Source organism: Neodiprion virginianus, chromosome 4, assembly GCF_021901495.1.
Source record: "Neodiprion virginianus isolate iyNeoVirg1 chromosome 4, iyNeoVirg1.1, whole genome shotgun sequence".
NCBI lineage: Eukaryota > Metazoa > Arthropoda > Insecta > Hymenoptera > Diprionidae > Neodiprion > Neodiprion virginianus.
In genome coordinates, this window is record NC_060880.1 from 6,644,713 (window position 1) to 6,662,848 (window position 18,136).

The 18,136-nt window shown below is 38.0% G+C and overlaps 2 protein-coding genes across 2 annotated transcripts in view; both read left to right on the plus strand.

Moving 5' to 3' along the window:
* The window catches only part of LOC124303819 (origin recognition complex subunit 2), a 143,773-nt gene extending 133,721 nt beyond the window's left edge, over positions 1-10,052 (plus strand). The window contains exon 12 of the mRNA XM_046761529.1: positions 9,983-10,052. The gene's annotated coding sequence lies outside the window, so the exon portion shown is untranslated. The remainder of the gene's footprint in view (positions 1-9,982) is intronic.
* The window catches only part of LOC124303820 (protein roadkill), a 36,566-nt gene that overhangs the window by 8,911 nt on the left and 9,519 nt on the right, over positions 1-18,136 (plus strand). Inside the window, exon 2 of the mRNA XM_046761534.1 lies at positions 9,983-10,130. Within this exon, the coding sequence (XP_046617490.1) occupies positions 9,983-10,130 (148 nt within the window). The remainder of the gene's footprint in view (positions 1-9,982; positions 10,131-18,136) is intronic.

An 18,136-nucleotide genomic window follows, 5' to 3' on the forward strand; every position in this document is an offset into this window, starting at 1 on the left:
TTGAATTACACATTTTTCATTCCACGTATGTTTCAACGAAATGTTTACTCATGGTTCTAAACTTTCTAAAAGCAATTCAATTTTCTACCGTCTAAGCCGTTTCGAATTTGCGACAGGTACGTTTATTTATTATTCTCGCTCGGATTGAGCAGAAAATACAGTGAATGAATTTTGGAGAGTCTGTTCTTCTCTTTTACTCTCTACGTTTTTCAACGCTTTTCAAAACTTTCTCCCACAGTAAACTTTCGTAGCTGATGATTCAAGATGTTGTCCAACCGTTTAATTTTCACCATTTTCTGATAGAAGTTACCTGACGTAAAATATTATTGAAGGAATAAGAATATAATAAACGCTTAATTCCTCGTACTAAAACCGGCTGTACTTATAATACCGTTTGTTAATTAATTAAACGCGGCCACGAACGTAAAATGTATGTGGTCACGGTTTTTTTTTTTTCTTTATCCGTGATTGGGTCGCACTTGATAATATATATATGTGTGTGTGTGTGTGTATATATTTATCTTAGAAATATAAAAACGACGAGTGGATGAAATATAAATACGTATACATACTGGTATATTTTTTAACTTTATTTTATCGGTATTGAAGAGCGCTTATCGATAGCGGAACAAGTAAATAACAATAAACGGAAGAAAAAGGAACGAGAGTACGAAACGTTGTAATTTTACTTGTCACAAGTTGCACGTATTTGTTGAAACATCTCTGCGAAATCTCGATCACGTGACTCGTATACGTGAAATTACGTTTACAACTTGTATTTTCAAACCATGGATGATTAAAAATAAGCATCGTAGCGGTAAAAACTCCGCCGGAGTTTATTCAACTCGGTAAAATCGAGTGAAGATGTTACGCACAAAATCACGTCCATGTGAATCTATTAAACATTAATTTTCTCATGATAGGTATAAGTTTTTATTCCAATTTAAAGTAGAACTGAGTTTGGAGAATTCCATGAGAATCCAACCAACCTCTGACCCTCGCCATTTGTGATTTTATTGAAACATTTTTTTTCTGCAATTGTCTGTAAGATCGTATTGTTTCTTTCGTAATACTTAATTTCACTTACAGTCGGTCTTCTTTTTTTTTCTCGAAACAACACGCTCATATTTACTTATTCATCACAAATTTTCACTCACGTCTAGATATTTGATGCAAATTTTCCTGTACATAGAACGTAATATTTTTTTAAACAACGGTTCTGGATTTAAAATAGCGCAAAAACCTTGCTGGCTATATTGAAATACTCACGGACGCGATTAATTGAATGAAGAAAAAGTGAGCCACGCACGTATTCGTATCGTACTTTGTTTGAAATTTTTATAAATGTCACTTGGGATGGCGGCGGCTGCGTCAGGAAAAGTAGAAACGATTTATTTTGCGTGGCTCCTGCTGCTGCTTTCATTCGCGTGATAACTTTTCAAATTAACGCTCGATATGTTCGCTTTTCTGTAGTTAGGACGCGCATCGGTAACAATTGGCAAGAGAGAAAGAAGAAAGAAACGGGATAAAAGAAACTTTCCCCCCTTTCTATTTAGACTTTTGTACGTATATTCGACATATTTACATTTCTGCAAACTTGTAGTAGGCGGGGAGAGTTAGTTTGCAAATTACAGGTGTCGCAAAATTTATGTTGCAACGTTCTTGAAACGTATTTTCACCTTGGTTGTATTAGTTTGTTTCTCTTCTTGCAGGTGTAGCTTCATCGTTAAAATCACCGTTTTCGTATTGTCGTATAACAAATGTCCTGACAATTCAACAATAGATCATCTATGTTATTAGAAATAAATAAGTTGACCGTATGTTTTCATTATTTGCGAAAATAAAATGATCAAATTCTTGGATTAAAAAATAACTTCATTGAACTATTCAACAATATTTAGCAAAAATTCTTGTTGCAATATATAAACCAGTAGTATACGTATAACCGTATGAATTGTTTACTGAATTTCAGGCAATTCCAAAATCGTGAAGTAACGGGTTTTTCCTCAGCATGAATCATTACGATGTCTTTACTAACTTCAATATGATGAAAAAAACACAGTTTCAACAATGTTACCGTTAAGTAACGTGTACTTATATATGCGCGCATTCGTGTTATGTTTATTCGTATGTTCAGCGACTTTTGTACCGATTGGCGCGTTGCGAACGGTTTAATTGCGACTCTTCACGTACACGAGTCTATTTCTATTGAATTAACACACGTATATATCTTATGTTTGAGCCTACATCTATTCGCATAAAGTATAACACACTGGTCACGTTTTACCGTCCGCGATTATTCCGCAACGCCCTTGGCTCTTATCATATAATACTTTACACGCGTTGGCCTTGACTCCCTGGACAAGCTGATTTTTGTATTAACTTTTATGTCAAACTCGACTTAATTCATTTTTTTACTTTTCCTTTGAACGGAAAATCTTGGCTAAATGCGATAATTTCAAGAGTTATTAGTAAAATTATTGTCGGCATAACGTTGAGGATATTGGTTTATTGATTTTATTACGGTAAACTCGCATTTGGATCATCGACCGTCTTAGAGTTTGCATACCAGAGAAAAAAAACTACCACCTTATGTAGCAAAGGAAAAAAAAAAAAAACACTATCTTGTATGAAAACTTTTAATGAAAATATAAATAATCACGTATCTTATATCTAGGCGGAAACAAGCGGTTTCAGGCTGATCGTGAGATAGCCGTCGAACTTTCCGTTTTCACACTGCAGGTTCTAAATTCACAGACAAAAAATCCTGAGACATGAAATTTCGAGGTCAAAGAGGATATTTCTGGTTTCTTGTTCACCATATTGGATCCACCGTCTTCAGTTTTGAAAATTCAATATCATATTCGCGATCAGCAACCTCAAAAACCCCCAAGTACCGAGTTTAGTTGAAATGGATTTAATTTGGATTTTTGTCCACCGTATTGGATCCGCCATTTTGTAATACCTGCAATATAGCCTCAAATTCGTGATCAGCAACCTGAAAAACCCCCAAGCATCGAGTTTTGTTCAAATCGATTTAATTTGGATTGTTGTCCACCATATTGGATCCGCCATTTTGCAATAACTGCAATCTAACCTCAAATTCGTGATTAGTGACTTAAAAAAGCCTCAACTACAGAGTTTCGTCCAAATCGATTTACTTTGGATTTTGGTTCACCATATTGAATCCGCCATTTTGTAATACCTGCAATCTAACCTCGAATTCGTGATCAGCGATTAAAAAACTTGAGGGTACCAAGGTTCATCAAAATCCTTCGATCCGATCTAAAGATACCGCGATTGTTATTTTATCTTTTAGAACCATGTTATTTAAATAATTCGAAAAGTATTCAACCGATCAAAGCCAAACTGTAATCAGTTCTAAGTTTAGAAAGGCCGCGACAATTGAGACCGAAATGATTCAAATCCGGTAATCCGTTCTCGAGGTATCGGCGGACAAAAAAATTTATCACATGCGTGTATTAAGTACAATATATGCGACGAGTTAGTTTTTCTCCCTAGGGAGAAAAGTAATTTCCCTAGGGACGAAATCGAAGCAATTGTGGACCGCGTATGCGCGAACCCATCTTTACGCCACCTAGATGAAGTTGGCTGTTTACTTTCGCCCCGCTAAACTGCTGAGCAAAGCCCCACTTTTCACGCACTTGTTATAAAAACGATGCGCACCATAGACATAAAACAAAAGGGATATTCGCGTCATCTTAAAATTGTAATTCTTGCACAACGGCGCGAGAAAGTCATCGTATTACAAGTACGGTGTTAAAATGTTCGCATCGCGCGATGATTGCGATTCGCGGTTTTAGCGAGAAACTCAGCTTATTGTTAGATGCAGGATCGACAGTTTGAACAATTTCACTCTGCTTCATTGCCTCTCAGCCGTTTAACCGAGAGCTGTTCTACTTTCACGTCTTTAATTCTCTTCTCATCGACTTCCGCCTTAATATACATATACATATGTGCTGTGTAGTAACCGTTTTCTCAAACTAACCTAATCTTGCCTAACACGTACTTAATCACTTTCAACATTTATACGCGAACGCGTTTCGCGAAACGTTAATAATAATAATAATTACTATTATTGTAACATTTTTTTCTGTGATAAATTTGACGAGGGGAAAAAAGAGTGGGACAAATTTTAATTTCCTCAACCCGATCAATTTGTTTCATTACCCATGGACTGAATTTCTGTTCTTCTCATTGGTTGCTTTAAAAGCGAACGAAAAATCTTCTCTTTATATTTTATTCAATGACAAAAACTGTTTTCACGTGTATAAATTATCATTCGATTCGCTATCACGTTTTGTGTTATCGAAGAGATGTAGCAGTGATTTCTAAAGACGTGAAAGAGATTGTTGAAATCAGAAAAATTTAGGGCATATTTTTATCGAATGCTTGTTTTTTTTTTTTTTTTTTTTTTTCTTCACGCTTATTTCATTCGTTCATAGGTGTATGAAAATCCTGGTGAAAATCGAATTTCCGAGCTAATCAAGCATTTCCATACCATTGAAGCCTTTTTATAAAACATGAATTGGACAGATTTGTTACTTTTGCGACACCCGGTATACCGTCGTGTGTGTGTGTGTGTGTGGTAACTTGAGAGTGAAAGTCAACGGAGGGAAACTATAGAAATGTCGTCGGTCGTACTTTTACAGACTCTCGGTTACGATTGGACAACAGCAGCGACGAGTTTTGCTTACGCGCTCTCTGATTGCGAGCCTTTGTACCTATCCACACTTACCTTTCACTTATCTAAACTTTTCTATTTCAGTAACTTGAGGCTCTCGTTCATTCAAAATTCGTTCCTCGAATGATTTATATTGATTTTTATCGAAAACGTTGAGTTGTTTTAAATTGTTGTTATTTATTTATTTTTTTTTTTTTCGCTAATCAACGATACGAGAATATAAATAAATTAAAATCGACGTTGATCCTTGACTAATACATGTTTTAATTTGACATACAGAAATTTGATGATTTTTAAAATTTTTTTTGTAGTTTTACAAAACTGTGAGTGAATATGCGATTCGAAAATCAACTGACACCGGTGTTTGAATATTTAATTCCTACAAGCTTTATGTAACGTTATCATGTTTCTACGAACGGTGAAAATGTGAGATTCTAATCGGGTGTAATAATAATTCAATGGAAATAAAAGAGAAATGCAAATGCAACTGTAAAAGTCTATGATTTTAAAATACTTGATTAAACCTGAAACGATCAGATTATATTGCAGAATCTTATTTCGTCTGGATTGTAAATAAACGGAATAGTTCGAAGGAAGGTTTATTATAATATAATATAATATAAAAATTATCGCTTCTGTAGACGTGGCATATTATCAACTCTAAATGTCACTTGTTGACTTTAACGCAAGTGTAAATGTAAAAAATGCAAATCGTCTTGCAGCTCAACTCTCCCCGCCTGTGTGAAATATCGTGTCATGATTAATTTTTTATTCCCTCATTCGGCATTTAAATTTGAAAAAATTATTATTGATTTTTATTTATCTTCGTAACATTCGACGTTTCGTGCTCACTTTATTCATAATTCCTCGTCAAATTATTTTTATGCGAATAATTATTGAAATTTCTAACGTCGTTGACGCGATTCTTCACGGTTTTTATAGTTTTTTTTTTTTTTCCTCTCTCTCTCTCTCATTACTCATTTTCGTAAATCACTTTCGGTCGTGCAAAATGCAAAGCCGGTAAGTCTGTCAGGTTTTGTCCTTGTTTATTTCCAGTTTGGTCTTCGAATTGAATGAATTGCCGCTGCATCGGCAGACGGACGCTGCGTCACGCTGCACGCTTGGTTATTTCCGCATCTCGGAACGCCAATTAGCATAAATTAATTAACGCTCTTGGCGCTATGGTATATATTTATTTACCATTAAAAACCCGTTGACGTTTATGACATTTCATCAAATGACGATATATGCTCATAATATTATTATTATCTTTATCGAAAATAACATCTGTGATTAGGAAAAGTATAATTCTTATACGGTATAACGTGAAATTTGGATTTTAAATAGATTTTGAGGTTAGTTAGAAGAGAATTAGGTTAAAGTTATACGACTGCATGAATTTCTTGAGTTTTGTTTTTCTCGTAGCAGGTACTTTACTAGTAATATTATCTACACAGCGATGCATGTAGAATAAAGTGAAAGTAGATGTGGCGTGGCTCTTTTTTTATTTCTCTAACACTTCTCACTCTACAATTTCGATTTATACTTTTGCTGAACGGCTTCTATTCGTTTTCAATTATATTTTGACAAATACAAAATAGTTTTCATCTTGTGTAACATTTTTTAAAAAAGAATGGTTGGGACGAAACATCTGAACAAAATGGTGAGTGCTTTTTTTAGGTTGTAGAATCATATCAAAAATAACGAAGCAAATTGGCGGTGGTCAGGGAAAATGACCTCTCAGTTGGCATGGAATACCTCATGTATATTATGAGCGAAGAAGAGGAAGTAGAAGTGGAAGTTGAGGTTGAGGTTGAGGTTGAGGCTAGGTAGGCATCGGCATCGGGTTTATGGTGGTGTAGCCCCTTTGCACGTGACAAGAAAACTCACGTGGGCCAGAGCGTACAACTGAGAGGTCATCGGACTGATCTGACCAACGATGTGACGACGAGCCAACGCAACCTGCAGTCACGACCATGAGAAAAGGGATTTTGTTAGTTCCGGTCTCTCGGAACATGTGCAACAAAATTTTTATCATCTTGATTATTTTTATTTTTTAACCAACCTTTCGAGTCGTAGTGGTAACTATTATTCTTACCACCTATTTTGTATCCTATCATATTTTTATTATATTTTTTTTTTTGTATTTTTAGAGAACTTTTCAACATATTTGAAATTATTGTTGCTAGAACAAAATTGATTGAAACAAATATGGATAAAGATGGAATAATTCATTCGTGAGAAAGTTATTTAATATAATATGAATTACAAGTTTTTGGGGTCGGTGGTTACGAATTTGAAAACGGATCTTAGAAATTCAAGATGGCGGATCCAATATGGTGGACGATAATTTCAATCTGATTGAATCCGGAGAAAAAACTCTGTCGACTGGTTTTTGGGGTCGATGATTACGAATCTGAAATCAGATTTTGATAACTCATCGTGGCGAATCCAATCAGCGACTCGTAAAACTCTTGCACAGAGTTTCTTGACTGTATTCGATCAAATTTGAAATTTTCGTTCGTTATATTCGATCCACCATCTTGAATTTTCAAAATCAGATCCCAGATTCGCAATCAGCGACTCCAAAAACCATTAAATAGTATCTTGTTTTAAAAATTGACTCTCTATCTCAAAGGGTAAATGCCTCTCTTCGTTTCAACAAAGAAACTATAATTTTCAAGTAAATAGAAAAAAGTTGAGAATATCAGATGATTATTAATAGCGCTCCAATGTTTTCGAACGATGCATTTTAACCAAATATTCAGACTTCCGCTTTTCGTAAATACTCAGAGAAGAAAGGAAATTGTTGCTTTCGATATATATTCACGTTTTATCGAGATCTGAATAGAATTACCTTTGACTAATTTCCATATTAAAATCAACGTCCAAGTAATCCGTTGTGACAAATTGTTTATTCTACTATATATTTGGTGGTTTCGATTCTTCCTGTTACTTCCAACTCGGAACTGATCAGATTTTTAGCGAAATTGTCCAAGTAGTTACCAAGTTGTTTTCAAAAATGTAAATCTATTCTCGTCCGAAGATAAATCAAAACCGGTATAAACGAATTCGGCCAAAAAGTTTCATCCAGTCTTTCAACAGCAACAGTTTCTACACTTTACTCGGAACTGATAAGATCAAAGTCCAAAAATCGGTCATTCCAGCTACAGTCGAAACTTCTTGGACCAGTCTTTCCAAGCCCAGCGATATCGTTTCTGCTTTTTTTCCCCCCGCCACTTTTTCGGGCTACATTTGCAAAAGTTTCTAAACGACATTGATGCAAAATCAACAACTGGTGGTGGGTGGTTCGGTCGATTGGTTAGTCGGTTGGTTAGTGCAATTAACCTTACATAATTGAAGGACGACCTCCGAGGATATATATATATACATATATATATATTGCAGAAATTGTCGCAGTGACCGTGTTGCGTGCTGGCGATGGTAACGATCGAAGGTCAAATACCTTGAGCCTGACTCTCATCCGTCGGTCGAGTGCCCATGGATTGTGTGCGAGGCCTCGGAGCTGGTTTCGAACTACGAGAACACACACAAAGGTTGCTCTTTCGTGTCTGGGTTAGACGATTGGCCAGAGATGTGACGTTGCTACGAGGATGACGTTGATGACGTTGATGACGATGACGATGACGATGACGACGCTTTCCAGCCGCGTCCGTGCGTGCTTTTTCACATCGGTTCAGTTAGATTTAATTCTTGACTCGTATACGCGTCGAGGTATGTGATGATGGTACTGTTGCAGAGCTTAGAGGTCAACTGCCGACTTTGAGCCAGTGAGAAACACGCACGGTCATTTTTAACAACCGCAGAATTGGGCACAGGGTGAACAATTGTATACCTAATTCGTAGTTGTATACTACGATGGAAATTACGTGGGTATGAGTTCGGAGGAAAGGTTCGCTTAAGGAAGTCTGCACGGGTTGTGTATGGAAATTGAGAGGTCAATTGGCGGATTCGAAGCATTGGCGGAATTGATCGCGTTCGACGAAGAACACTTTCGATCTGTTCTATTATTTCATTGTCCATTGGACGTAATGTCTCGACAGGGAAACAAAAAATGTTTTTGTTTTTATACTGATTATTGTTAATTTATTTTCTGTACTTTCCGAACTGTTTGACGTGTCTAACCCACATTGTTCGTCGTTTCTCCTGTTTTTGTCTGTAGACTAGCCGTGATGTTTTAATGATCGAGATTATTATTCATTTTGCGATCGAATGCGCTGTTGGAAAAAATAAAGTGAACGGAATGAAAGTTGAATCACCGATTACGGTTAGACGGTATAAAAGGATAATAGATAAAATGTGTGTATAATTGTCATGGAACTTTTACAGTTTGCGGTTAAGTTTGAAAATAATTTTGCCCGTCACATATCGCATCGATTAATTTTGCTGTAGGTAGTCGGATCTTGAAATAAATGAAAATTAAATATTTCAAAAAATGACTGTTTTTGACGAGTACGATGAAAGAAATTTGGTTTCATTCGAAGACACGTAACATCGCGTTTTTTTCTATCTGGTATTTGCTCGAGGTATCAAGAAATCCTTGAGGTGGGGGGTTTACAATTGGTTGGCCTTGCCTATTTTTAGCAATATTTGTCATTTTTTTTTTTTTTTTTTATTTAAAGAAAATGTAAACACTTGGAGTAACTTCAGTTTCAGGGCTTTATTATTTATAGTTTCAAGAACATTTTCGAAGTTTTTCATTGAAATGAATAACGAAATGGAGGCATGGCGTATAATACAAGTATAGCGAACGACACCGAAACTCGAGGACTTTTGCCGTGGCGCGTCTTTTTGCCGTCCACAGATCGACAAAATTCTTAGACTTTGAAAATCACGAAACGTTGATGAAACAAAATCAAACGTGTACGATTGTGAAAAAAAAAAATTTCATCGTCTTCGACCAAAAAATTGTTGAAAAAAACTTGCGTACAAAAACGTTGGGACTGAAGTTTAAAAATCTAGCCGCGAGCTCGAATTTGATAAACAAATTATATATTATTAAAATTGAACGAGGAATCTGCTGCGGCAACGGATTGAATGCGCGGTCGTTCCTAACTTGTATTCGCCATCCTTACATTTCTTTATTAATTTCAATGAATAAATTCTAAAACGTTCTCGATACCGTAAACAATAAAGCCCTGAAACTCAAATTGCTACGAGTACTGTCATTTTTTTAAAAAAGAAAAAAACAGAATCCCCGCACACGGGATCGTGAATTTGGTACTTATTTCGGCACGTTTGATATTCTGCTTCCAGGATCCCGGTGGTGAGTGACTGCGCACCGCAGACGTCGCGGGTCACGTCGAACTTGCACAGCAGCAGTAGCATGGCGGTGAGCCGGGTTCCGAGCCCTCCGCCGCCCGAAGTCAACACGCCCGTCGCCGAGAACTGGTGCTACACGCAGGTACGTAATACTCGTTTTTCTTTTTTTTTCTTTTTACTACAAATATCGGACCGCTTACCTTCTGTTGTTCATCGGCTTTTCCTCCCTTCCCTCACCCAAGGTCCGTTATCCTGAGGTCGTCCTCACGACCAACCTGCGACACGCCGGCTTGAATCACGGTTTTTTTTTTTTTTTTTTTTCGTTGCTGTTGCTTAATGGGGTAGTCTGCCTTAGAAGCCGAAAAAAAGCGTTTTTTCAGCAATTTTTTTGAAAGGGAAGGAAATGATTGCGGTAAAACGAAATTTTGAGATGATAGTGTATGATATTTAAGCTTTAAGGAACAATTTTTATTATTAAAAAATATTGAAATTTTTAAAAGTTATAACAATTTTTCTGGGCGCCTGGAGTCTGCACTTTTAAATCGGTGCCGGTGGTGGAGGTCGTGCGATGCATTTGAAACAGTCGAACCAAATTTTTTTTTTAGTTTTTTTAAGTTCCTTTTCTATATGAACTAAAAAAATACCGAAGAAATGATGAAATTCCAAATTTTTTCGAAGCTTGAAAAAAAAATTCACTTTCTTGAAAAAAAAAAAAATTCACTTCAAGTTGCGAGACAAGTAATTAAAATAGTACTTTTGTCCAACTTTTTTAGTTCAAATAGAAGATAATTTAATACTGAAGCTAGATCACTTTGATTTTTTTTCGATCGGACATATATTGTTTTTGCTATCGCCGGCACCGTTTTCTAAAACTTGTGAAAATGAAAATTCGAGAAAACGGGCTTTAAAGTTTTCGTACATAAAAAATCGTAATTTTCTTGAACTTACCGCATTAATATGCTAATCAGCGATTCCTGGTCCATAGAGTTGCCCTTCAGACTCTTCAAAAAACTGGTTCAGACTCTTCAAAAAACTGGTTGAAAACTTCAAAAAACCGCTCGTATACCTGCTCGACGCTTGCTCACAATTTCTTCTGTAACTCCGAAAATGTTTCGAATTTGCTTCTGAAATTTTAGGGACACATCCTTGGATAGTTTAGGAAGACATTTATGGAAAAAAAAATCGATTTTTTGAAGCCTCTAAAGCAGACTACCCCCTTAACACTGAGAGAAATTTTTAGTACCGTTTAACGCTCGGTCCTTGACTATTTTCACTTTTTTTTTTTATTTTTACCAAAATCGAAAAATATAGTTCTAGGTAGAAAATGAAAAATTTATAGTTTTCTAGCTGTTGCCGGAAAGTCTGCAGGTATCCGTTACTATTCTTTCTCATCACGATCGCTGTTGCTGTATTTTCTCGCAACTGTTGGGAAAATTTTTACGCTCGCGCGACGATAAATTGACGTTTAAAGCCTTGTTTAACTGAAAAGGTAGAGGAAATCGAAGAAACTGATTTTGCGTTGCAATTGACAAAAAAAGGATCGACAATGGTGGAAAATGGTTATAAGGCGTAGCTCGTTTTTCGTAATTCCAACAATATTTGAACAGTTTTTTTTTTTTTTTTTTTTTTTAACGATACCTGTTTTAACCGAACTTTAAGATTACACACAGATTTTTCCGTAATCTTGAATAATTTCTTACGACTACCAATGATCGTCTCGATGGTTGCTAAGGCAGAATTTTATTTAATATTACCGATTATCATTTCGGAGATTACGATTTCGACACCGCGATCGCTTCGGTTCGAACATCACGCGAATTAATCACAAAGTGCAGCCTGAGAACTTTACTATGCTATTTGGTCGATTCCGGCCTGCAATGATTACTGAATTTTGGTTTCACAATCTTTTAAATCTACAGATTCACCATTCCGTAGCTCAACATTCGTAATAATTAATTTCGGTACGTGGATCCTTTGACAATTAGCAGCGAATGAATGGTAAATTCAATTTTACCACTTTAAAATAAAAATACACAAGACGTCGACGGATTTTTATAGATTCAAAATGTATCGCGGTTTCGTTTCGTTCTTTCCTTGTAACAAATTGTACGAAGCTTGAAGTATTTAACGAATACTCGGAAACTGAATCGCAACATTTTTCGATGACTCTGAATCTAAAAACCGTTCCAATTTCATGAAAATATATTTTTTTAACGTGTATCAGATCATTATGAGATTAATTTTGATGTAACAATAATTTACTGTCTTTTCATAGAGTAACCTGGTTCGGTATTTTAATTTCATTCATTATCAAATGTTGGAAGAAAAATTGAACGATGCAGCATGTGTCGGAAGTAATTTTGCAGGACGTTCGATCCAAGCACTTATTTCCAAAGTTCAATTGAATATTGATAGTGATACATAATTTGTCCGGTGTATAAATGCGTTTGCTCGACGGACTGTGACCGTGTATTTCGTTCTATAGTTCATCGAACCCACTTGTAGCAAGCAAGCTACTCGATCTTTCTTATACCAACATTTGACGTCGTGGTTGCTGCTGTTGTAGTAGGTACGGTAAATAATTAGAAAAAAAAAAGAAAGGAAAAGAAAATGAAAGAAAAAACAAAAATTGTATCAAATTGTAGGCAAAGCTTCCGATATTCCATGCTTGTCTAAAATATTATAAAAATCCCGAGCAACTGTCGATAATCATTGAAATAAAATCTATACAAGGTTGTAGAAATGATGTTGAATCCTTCTTCGCAAAGAGAAGAGTAAAAGTGAAATTATATCGATGCGAAAATGTCTTATTATTTTTGTAGATAAATCGATAATTGTGGCGATAAGTTTCATCAAACATAATCTCAAATCAATGTAATACCGTATAGTCGTTGTATGATTCTTTTTCTTTTTTTTTTTTTTAATTCATCAAGAGATATTTTCTCATGGCAATGATGCGCGAAGAGCTTTCAGGAATACCGAGTATAAATTTTTTTTTCACACGGTTGAAACATTCATTGAACTTTTTTCACGATATTATTCGCAAAACTTTGGGCGCGATAGGTAAAAATCGATGAGCGTGAAGCTCGAGGCTTAACTTGGAATCCGAGTGCTTTGCCTGTTCGTTTCTGTGTCGTTTAACCGTTTAACCTCTCTATTTCTCTCTCGCTCCGTCTCTCTTTCCTTCACATCTTTGCCCCTCAATTTCGAAAGTCTCGTAAGATTGCTTGCCTGTCCAATTAGTCACTGTTCGTAATTGGAAGGTTTTCGGTGAAACGGATATTGCAAGGTTGTTAGCTGTCAGGCAGGAAATCGAGAAGCTCGTTATCTCATCCGCTAAATCGTTGAGTAAATAATAAATTTGGCTCGCCTGATTGTCAAAGTTATATTCTCGTACACACGTACGTCACGTTTTCTCCAATCTTCACCCAACGAACTCATCTGTCTTGATCAATAAGTTAATACCTACTCGATTTTCTTATCAATGTTCACACGCTTGATTTATACAAAATTTTTGTCATCTTATGCCAACGAAATGTCGATAGTATTAAAATGTTTGAAATTGAAATTTGCTTCGAAGACATTCGGGCGACTGCCCGAGGTAATCGGGTTTCAATATGCCTGTAATATCAGCAAGCATTTCTTTCCCCAGGGTTAGTAAGTATGAATTATTGTGCAGACGTGTAATATTTCGTAAAAAGCAACCACGACGGCCTCAGCGATCGAATAACACTCGGGTGTCCCATATATTTCCTATTCCTTGACGCGTGTCCTCGCTCACAGAGATCGAATAGATTGGGTCTCGGTTACGACGGAATGACGATCAACGTTGCAGTTGAGAACTGTGCCGTGTCTTGATTAACATGCAGTTCGCCGCATATATTCGTATTTGATATATAAAACTTTTGAAAAACAAGAGAATGAGAATTCTTTTCGCGAACAATGCATCGTTGCAGTCGTAAAAGGTTCGTAGTTTATTAATTTTAACTCGAACATCATTTGCTGGCTTTGGCTGCGGGTAAAAAATCAGTAAAACTAAAAATCGGAATGGTCATACACAACTGGTGAAAATTCCGAAAGGCCGTTAACGGAATTAGGCAAATGCGAATGCTCGCAATCACAAATAAATAACCTTCGGATGGATCGTAAAGTAGAATTATCGTCTATTCGAATTCATAAATGCGAAGGATGAAGAATCGGAACGGTTAGAACTCCGAGTAGTAATCTCATAGAAGGCTCGGAATATAAAATTGCAGTACATCAGAATCGTCGGAATGAAGAATCGCAATACATGAGTAGAGTCGGGCACGTCGTTGGTCACACTCTAAGGCCTAACCCAACAGCTTTAACAACTGCGTTCTTTCTTCTTTATTGAGTATCGAGTAGAGAATTTGTTTGATTCTGTATGTAAAACATTTTACAAGTCAAAGTAGATTAGTTGGATAGCCTCGGAAAGTGAAATTCTGGTGGTAGGCCATCTATACGGTTACTTTCGGAACACCGATCTTTCTGAATAATGACCCTTCTACGTTCTGGATGATCGAGTTCTGACTCTTATTTTTATAATATTTGGACATTTGGGAGTATGAAACTTTCTACGAATTCGTTCTCTAGAATATCGACTCTACACATTATTAAATTCTGTATCTCTGAATTCTTGGATTAACGTTTTCCGAAGTAATTAGGTTCGGATAATAGAGTCCTCTACCAAATACATTTTAGGTAAACTGCAGTTTTTTTATTGCGTACCATTCGGGATTTAAAATTTGCAATAGTATTTGTTCTCTCATAATTGTCATTCCAGTTTATTAAATTCGGAATTCTGGACATTCTGACTTTCGGTTTTTCCCTATTCTGATCCCCCTCCACCCGATGGCTTCGATTCGTTCGTCGGATGTATTTTTCCCCGATATGATACCAGAGGACGGAAGCGAAGTCCGCATCTTGGACGCGTCGTTGTCAGTCGTCGCGATAGCGGCTCGTAGAGATGCTCCTTCGCAGGGAGTCGGGGGCCTCTGGCCCCAGGTTGTTGGCCGCGATTATTGTCTCACTGGCATAGCCTCGTTCGGATAAGTTTATACACCGTAGATTCACGCACACGCCCTCGCCCTAGCAGCGTTGTTAGTCGGGTACGCACGAGTCTCACGCACTCGTCGAAACTGCGCCGGCGCGTCCCGTCGCGTAAGGATAGGATCTATTTTTAATGCTCGTCCCCGGTACCGAAGAAGAGAGAAGTGAACGACCTGCAACTAGATATCTCACGTTGGAAACCCGCCGCGGCAATTCCCCCACCCTAGCCTCATTCAATTTTCGAGCTTGCGATACGTCCTCGCGTTACATCCGCGGCTCTCAGTCGGTGTAATCGAATCTGGAACAAGCTCTTTGTAATCTACGTTAAAAACGGGGACGATATCGTTTGAACGATATTTTTCTACGATTTTTAGAATTCAAATTAAAGCCTCCCGAATATCGGCCAATCAGAGCGCTCGGAACGCGGACCGGAACGTCGGACTCGAACCGAGCGCTGATTGGTCCGATTTGAAATCGCTCCAGTTCCAAAACCGCGGTAGATTGAAAAATCTCGTCTTGACAAATTCTACGCGGTTTTCGTCGGGGAATACGAGAATCTAAGTTTCGCTGACATCTGTGGAACAACAAAATATGGTGTCGGTGATAGGTTAGGGGAAACGGCGGGGCGGGAGGGGGGGGGGGGGGACGCTAAGGCCGTAAACGAGCAAAATGAAGCAGCAGCAGCAGCAGCAACACCGAATCGAAAGTGAAGCCAAGCTCGAGTCAACTTTCATAATGTCTGCTAGTCTCCGGAGCAGTCACTCCAGGCTGAAGGGCTAGGGATTGATTCGTGTGAACGAGAACGTCTCCATCTCCGTCTCTGTCTCCGGATCTCTCTCGAGGCCTGGTTGACTGTGGAGTGAACAGTCTTGCTCCACGTCCTGGGAACTCGAGTCGGTCCCGCTGCTGCTCTCCGGTACCGCGGTTACAGAACCGTAGAAAATCCCTGGATCGCGGACCATCCTCGAGTTCTCTCGTTTTCCCTTCCAACCTTGCGAACGGTCCAGAGTGAATCCCCTACATCGTACACGATATTGCATAAACAAGGGGACGCGGGCGTTATTCGTCGTACGTCGTGGTTACGTGCCGCACGTGGATAGGAAGAGAGAGGGAGTGAGATAGAGGCTCTTCTTCTTTCTCTTTGGAGGCTTGTCTAATCCTCCACTCGGGTCATTGTCCGTTCGGAAACCCAACGAGGCACACCGCAAACCCACTCGGACCGGAAGTACGTACTGCTGCATGGTGATGTTGGTATCCCTCGTGTCCGGTAGGTGATTGAACCGTGGACTGAACTCCTAGAGTTTCGCGTGTTCCGCCCGCCGAAGAGAGGAAGGGGCGGTGGGGAGGGGGAGGGGGAGGGGGGCGAAATAAAGAACGAACGAGCAGCGGGGGATATCCTCTGCCCTCGACTACGGGTATAGAAAAGAGCCGACCGAACGCTCAGGCATCTCGCGCAACGCGAAGATGACTCAAGGACGTGATTCAGGCGATACTCGGCGCTGTTGCTGTTGCTGTTGCTGTTCCTCGTTCTATCCGACAACGACGACGACGACGACGACGACGACTACGAACGCGATCACGAGTTGAATGACTTCCCGGGCGTCGACCGGCGAACCGACAACCGCTTAGGGAGCGCAGACCTTCGAGGAGAGGAGTTTTAAGAGTTGCCGAACCGAACGATACCTACTCTCCCTCCTCTTTCAGCTTTGGCGTTCTAGGTACTCCTTGACCGTACCTACGTATTCTTCTTAACCCTTTGCCAGAGAGATCCGAGTTCACGGGAAAGAGTTAATTCCACTTCGGGGCAGAGCTGTGCTTGCGGATATAATGGACCAAGACGTCGTGAGAGAGGAGAGTATCTCTGAGGATAATCGAGGATGACGAAGAGAGGCATCTGATATTCAATATACCGATCTGATAACGCAAATAAACTGATAATCGAAGTTTTTTTTTTAACGGTATAACTTTGAACGCGTATTTTTTATGCCATGAGAATTTTATCACCCGGTAAGAGCCTCTTACCGTCGTTTCTACAACTGGTAAATTTTTCATTCAATATTTCATTATTATTTAATCATTTTTCTTTTGTTTATTCGTTTTTTTTTTTTTTACTTTCTTTTTTAACAATATTTTATATCGTTCGTATTTAGGCTTAGCACTTGCGCGATAACGTGGTGTAAGATCTGTAAAATATCAGGAATTGGTTTATTCTTGAATTCGTTTTTTTTTTTTTTTTACGTGATCGATATACCTTCTTTTTAACCGAATACCTTGTATTTGGTCGAATTCACCTGCCGCGTCCGTCGAGTAAATAATATTTTTCTTCAATATTCAATTGATCTAATATTATCGTTCAGATAATTATCTCTTTATGATTGGTGAAAGAATGAAAATCACCGCGTTTTTACTGTCTCACAATTCACGCTGTTCATAATTAATACTCAATCGAGATCCATGCGTAAAATGTTCGCCTCAATTTGTCCGTTTTCACAATTGACTAACCGTTTTTAAGTATGTGCTTAAAGTATTGAGCAGACAAAAGTTTATCTAATAAAAAAATTCGGGCTTCAGAGTTTCTTTTAAAACCACAATTTGTAATTTTTTGTTATCGTACGATGTGTAATCGGAAAAGAATCCTATTGCCTAGTTTGAAAGTTGAAATCACATTGTCAGTACTACTGGAAACCCGGGAAATGCCTGAAGATTTTTTTACAACGAGAAAATATTGAAATTCCGGTTGGGTTAGAATTTACGATGCTGCTAATGGTTGATCGCTGACGCCGATAGTAAGAGACTGTTCGAATGAAAAATTTTTAGTAAACAGAAAATCCGAGTAGTTGTAACGATTTTAATTTTAGGTCAGGAATTTTGTTTTGGAACTTCCTTTGAAATCATTTCGAGCAGTCCTAATTATCAGCTGCTTTTATACCAAATGGTGTATCGTTTTGTCAGCGTCGCGATCAGCCAGAAAGCGTCGATCAGATTTTTTGAATATGTTTAGCGTTACGGATTTCAATATTTCTCTTACAGAAATCAAAAAGGTTCGCTTCAAAAATAATAAAACTCCAATTTAAAACA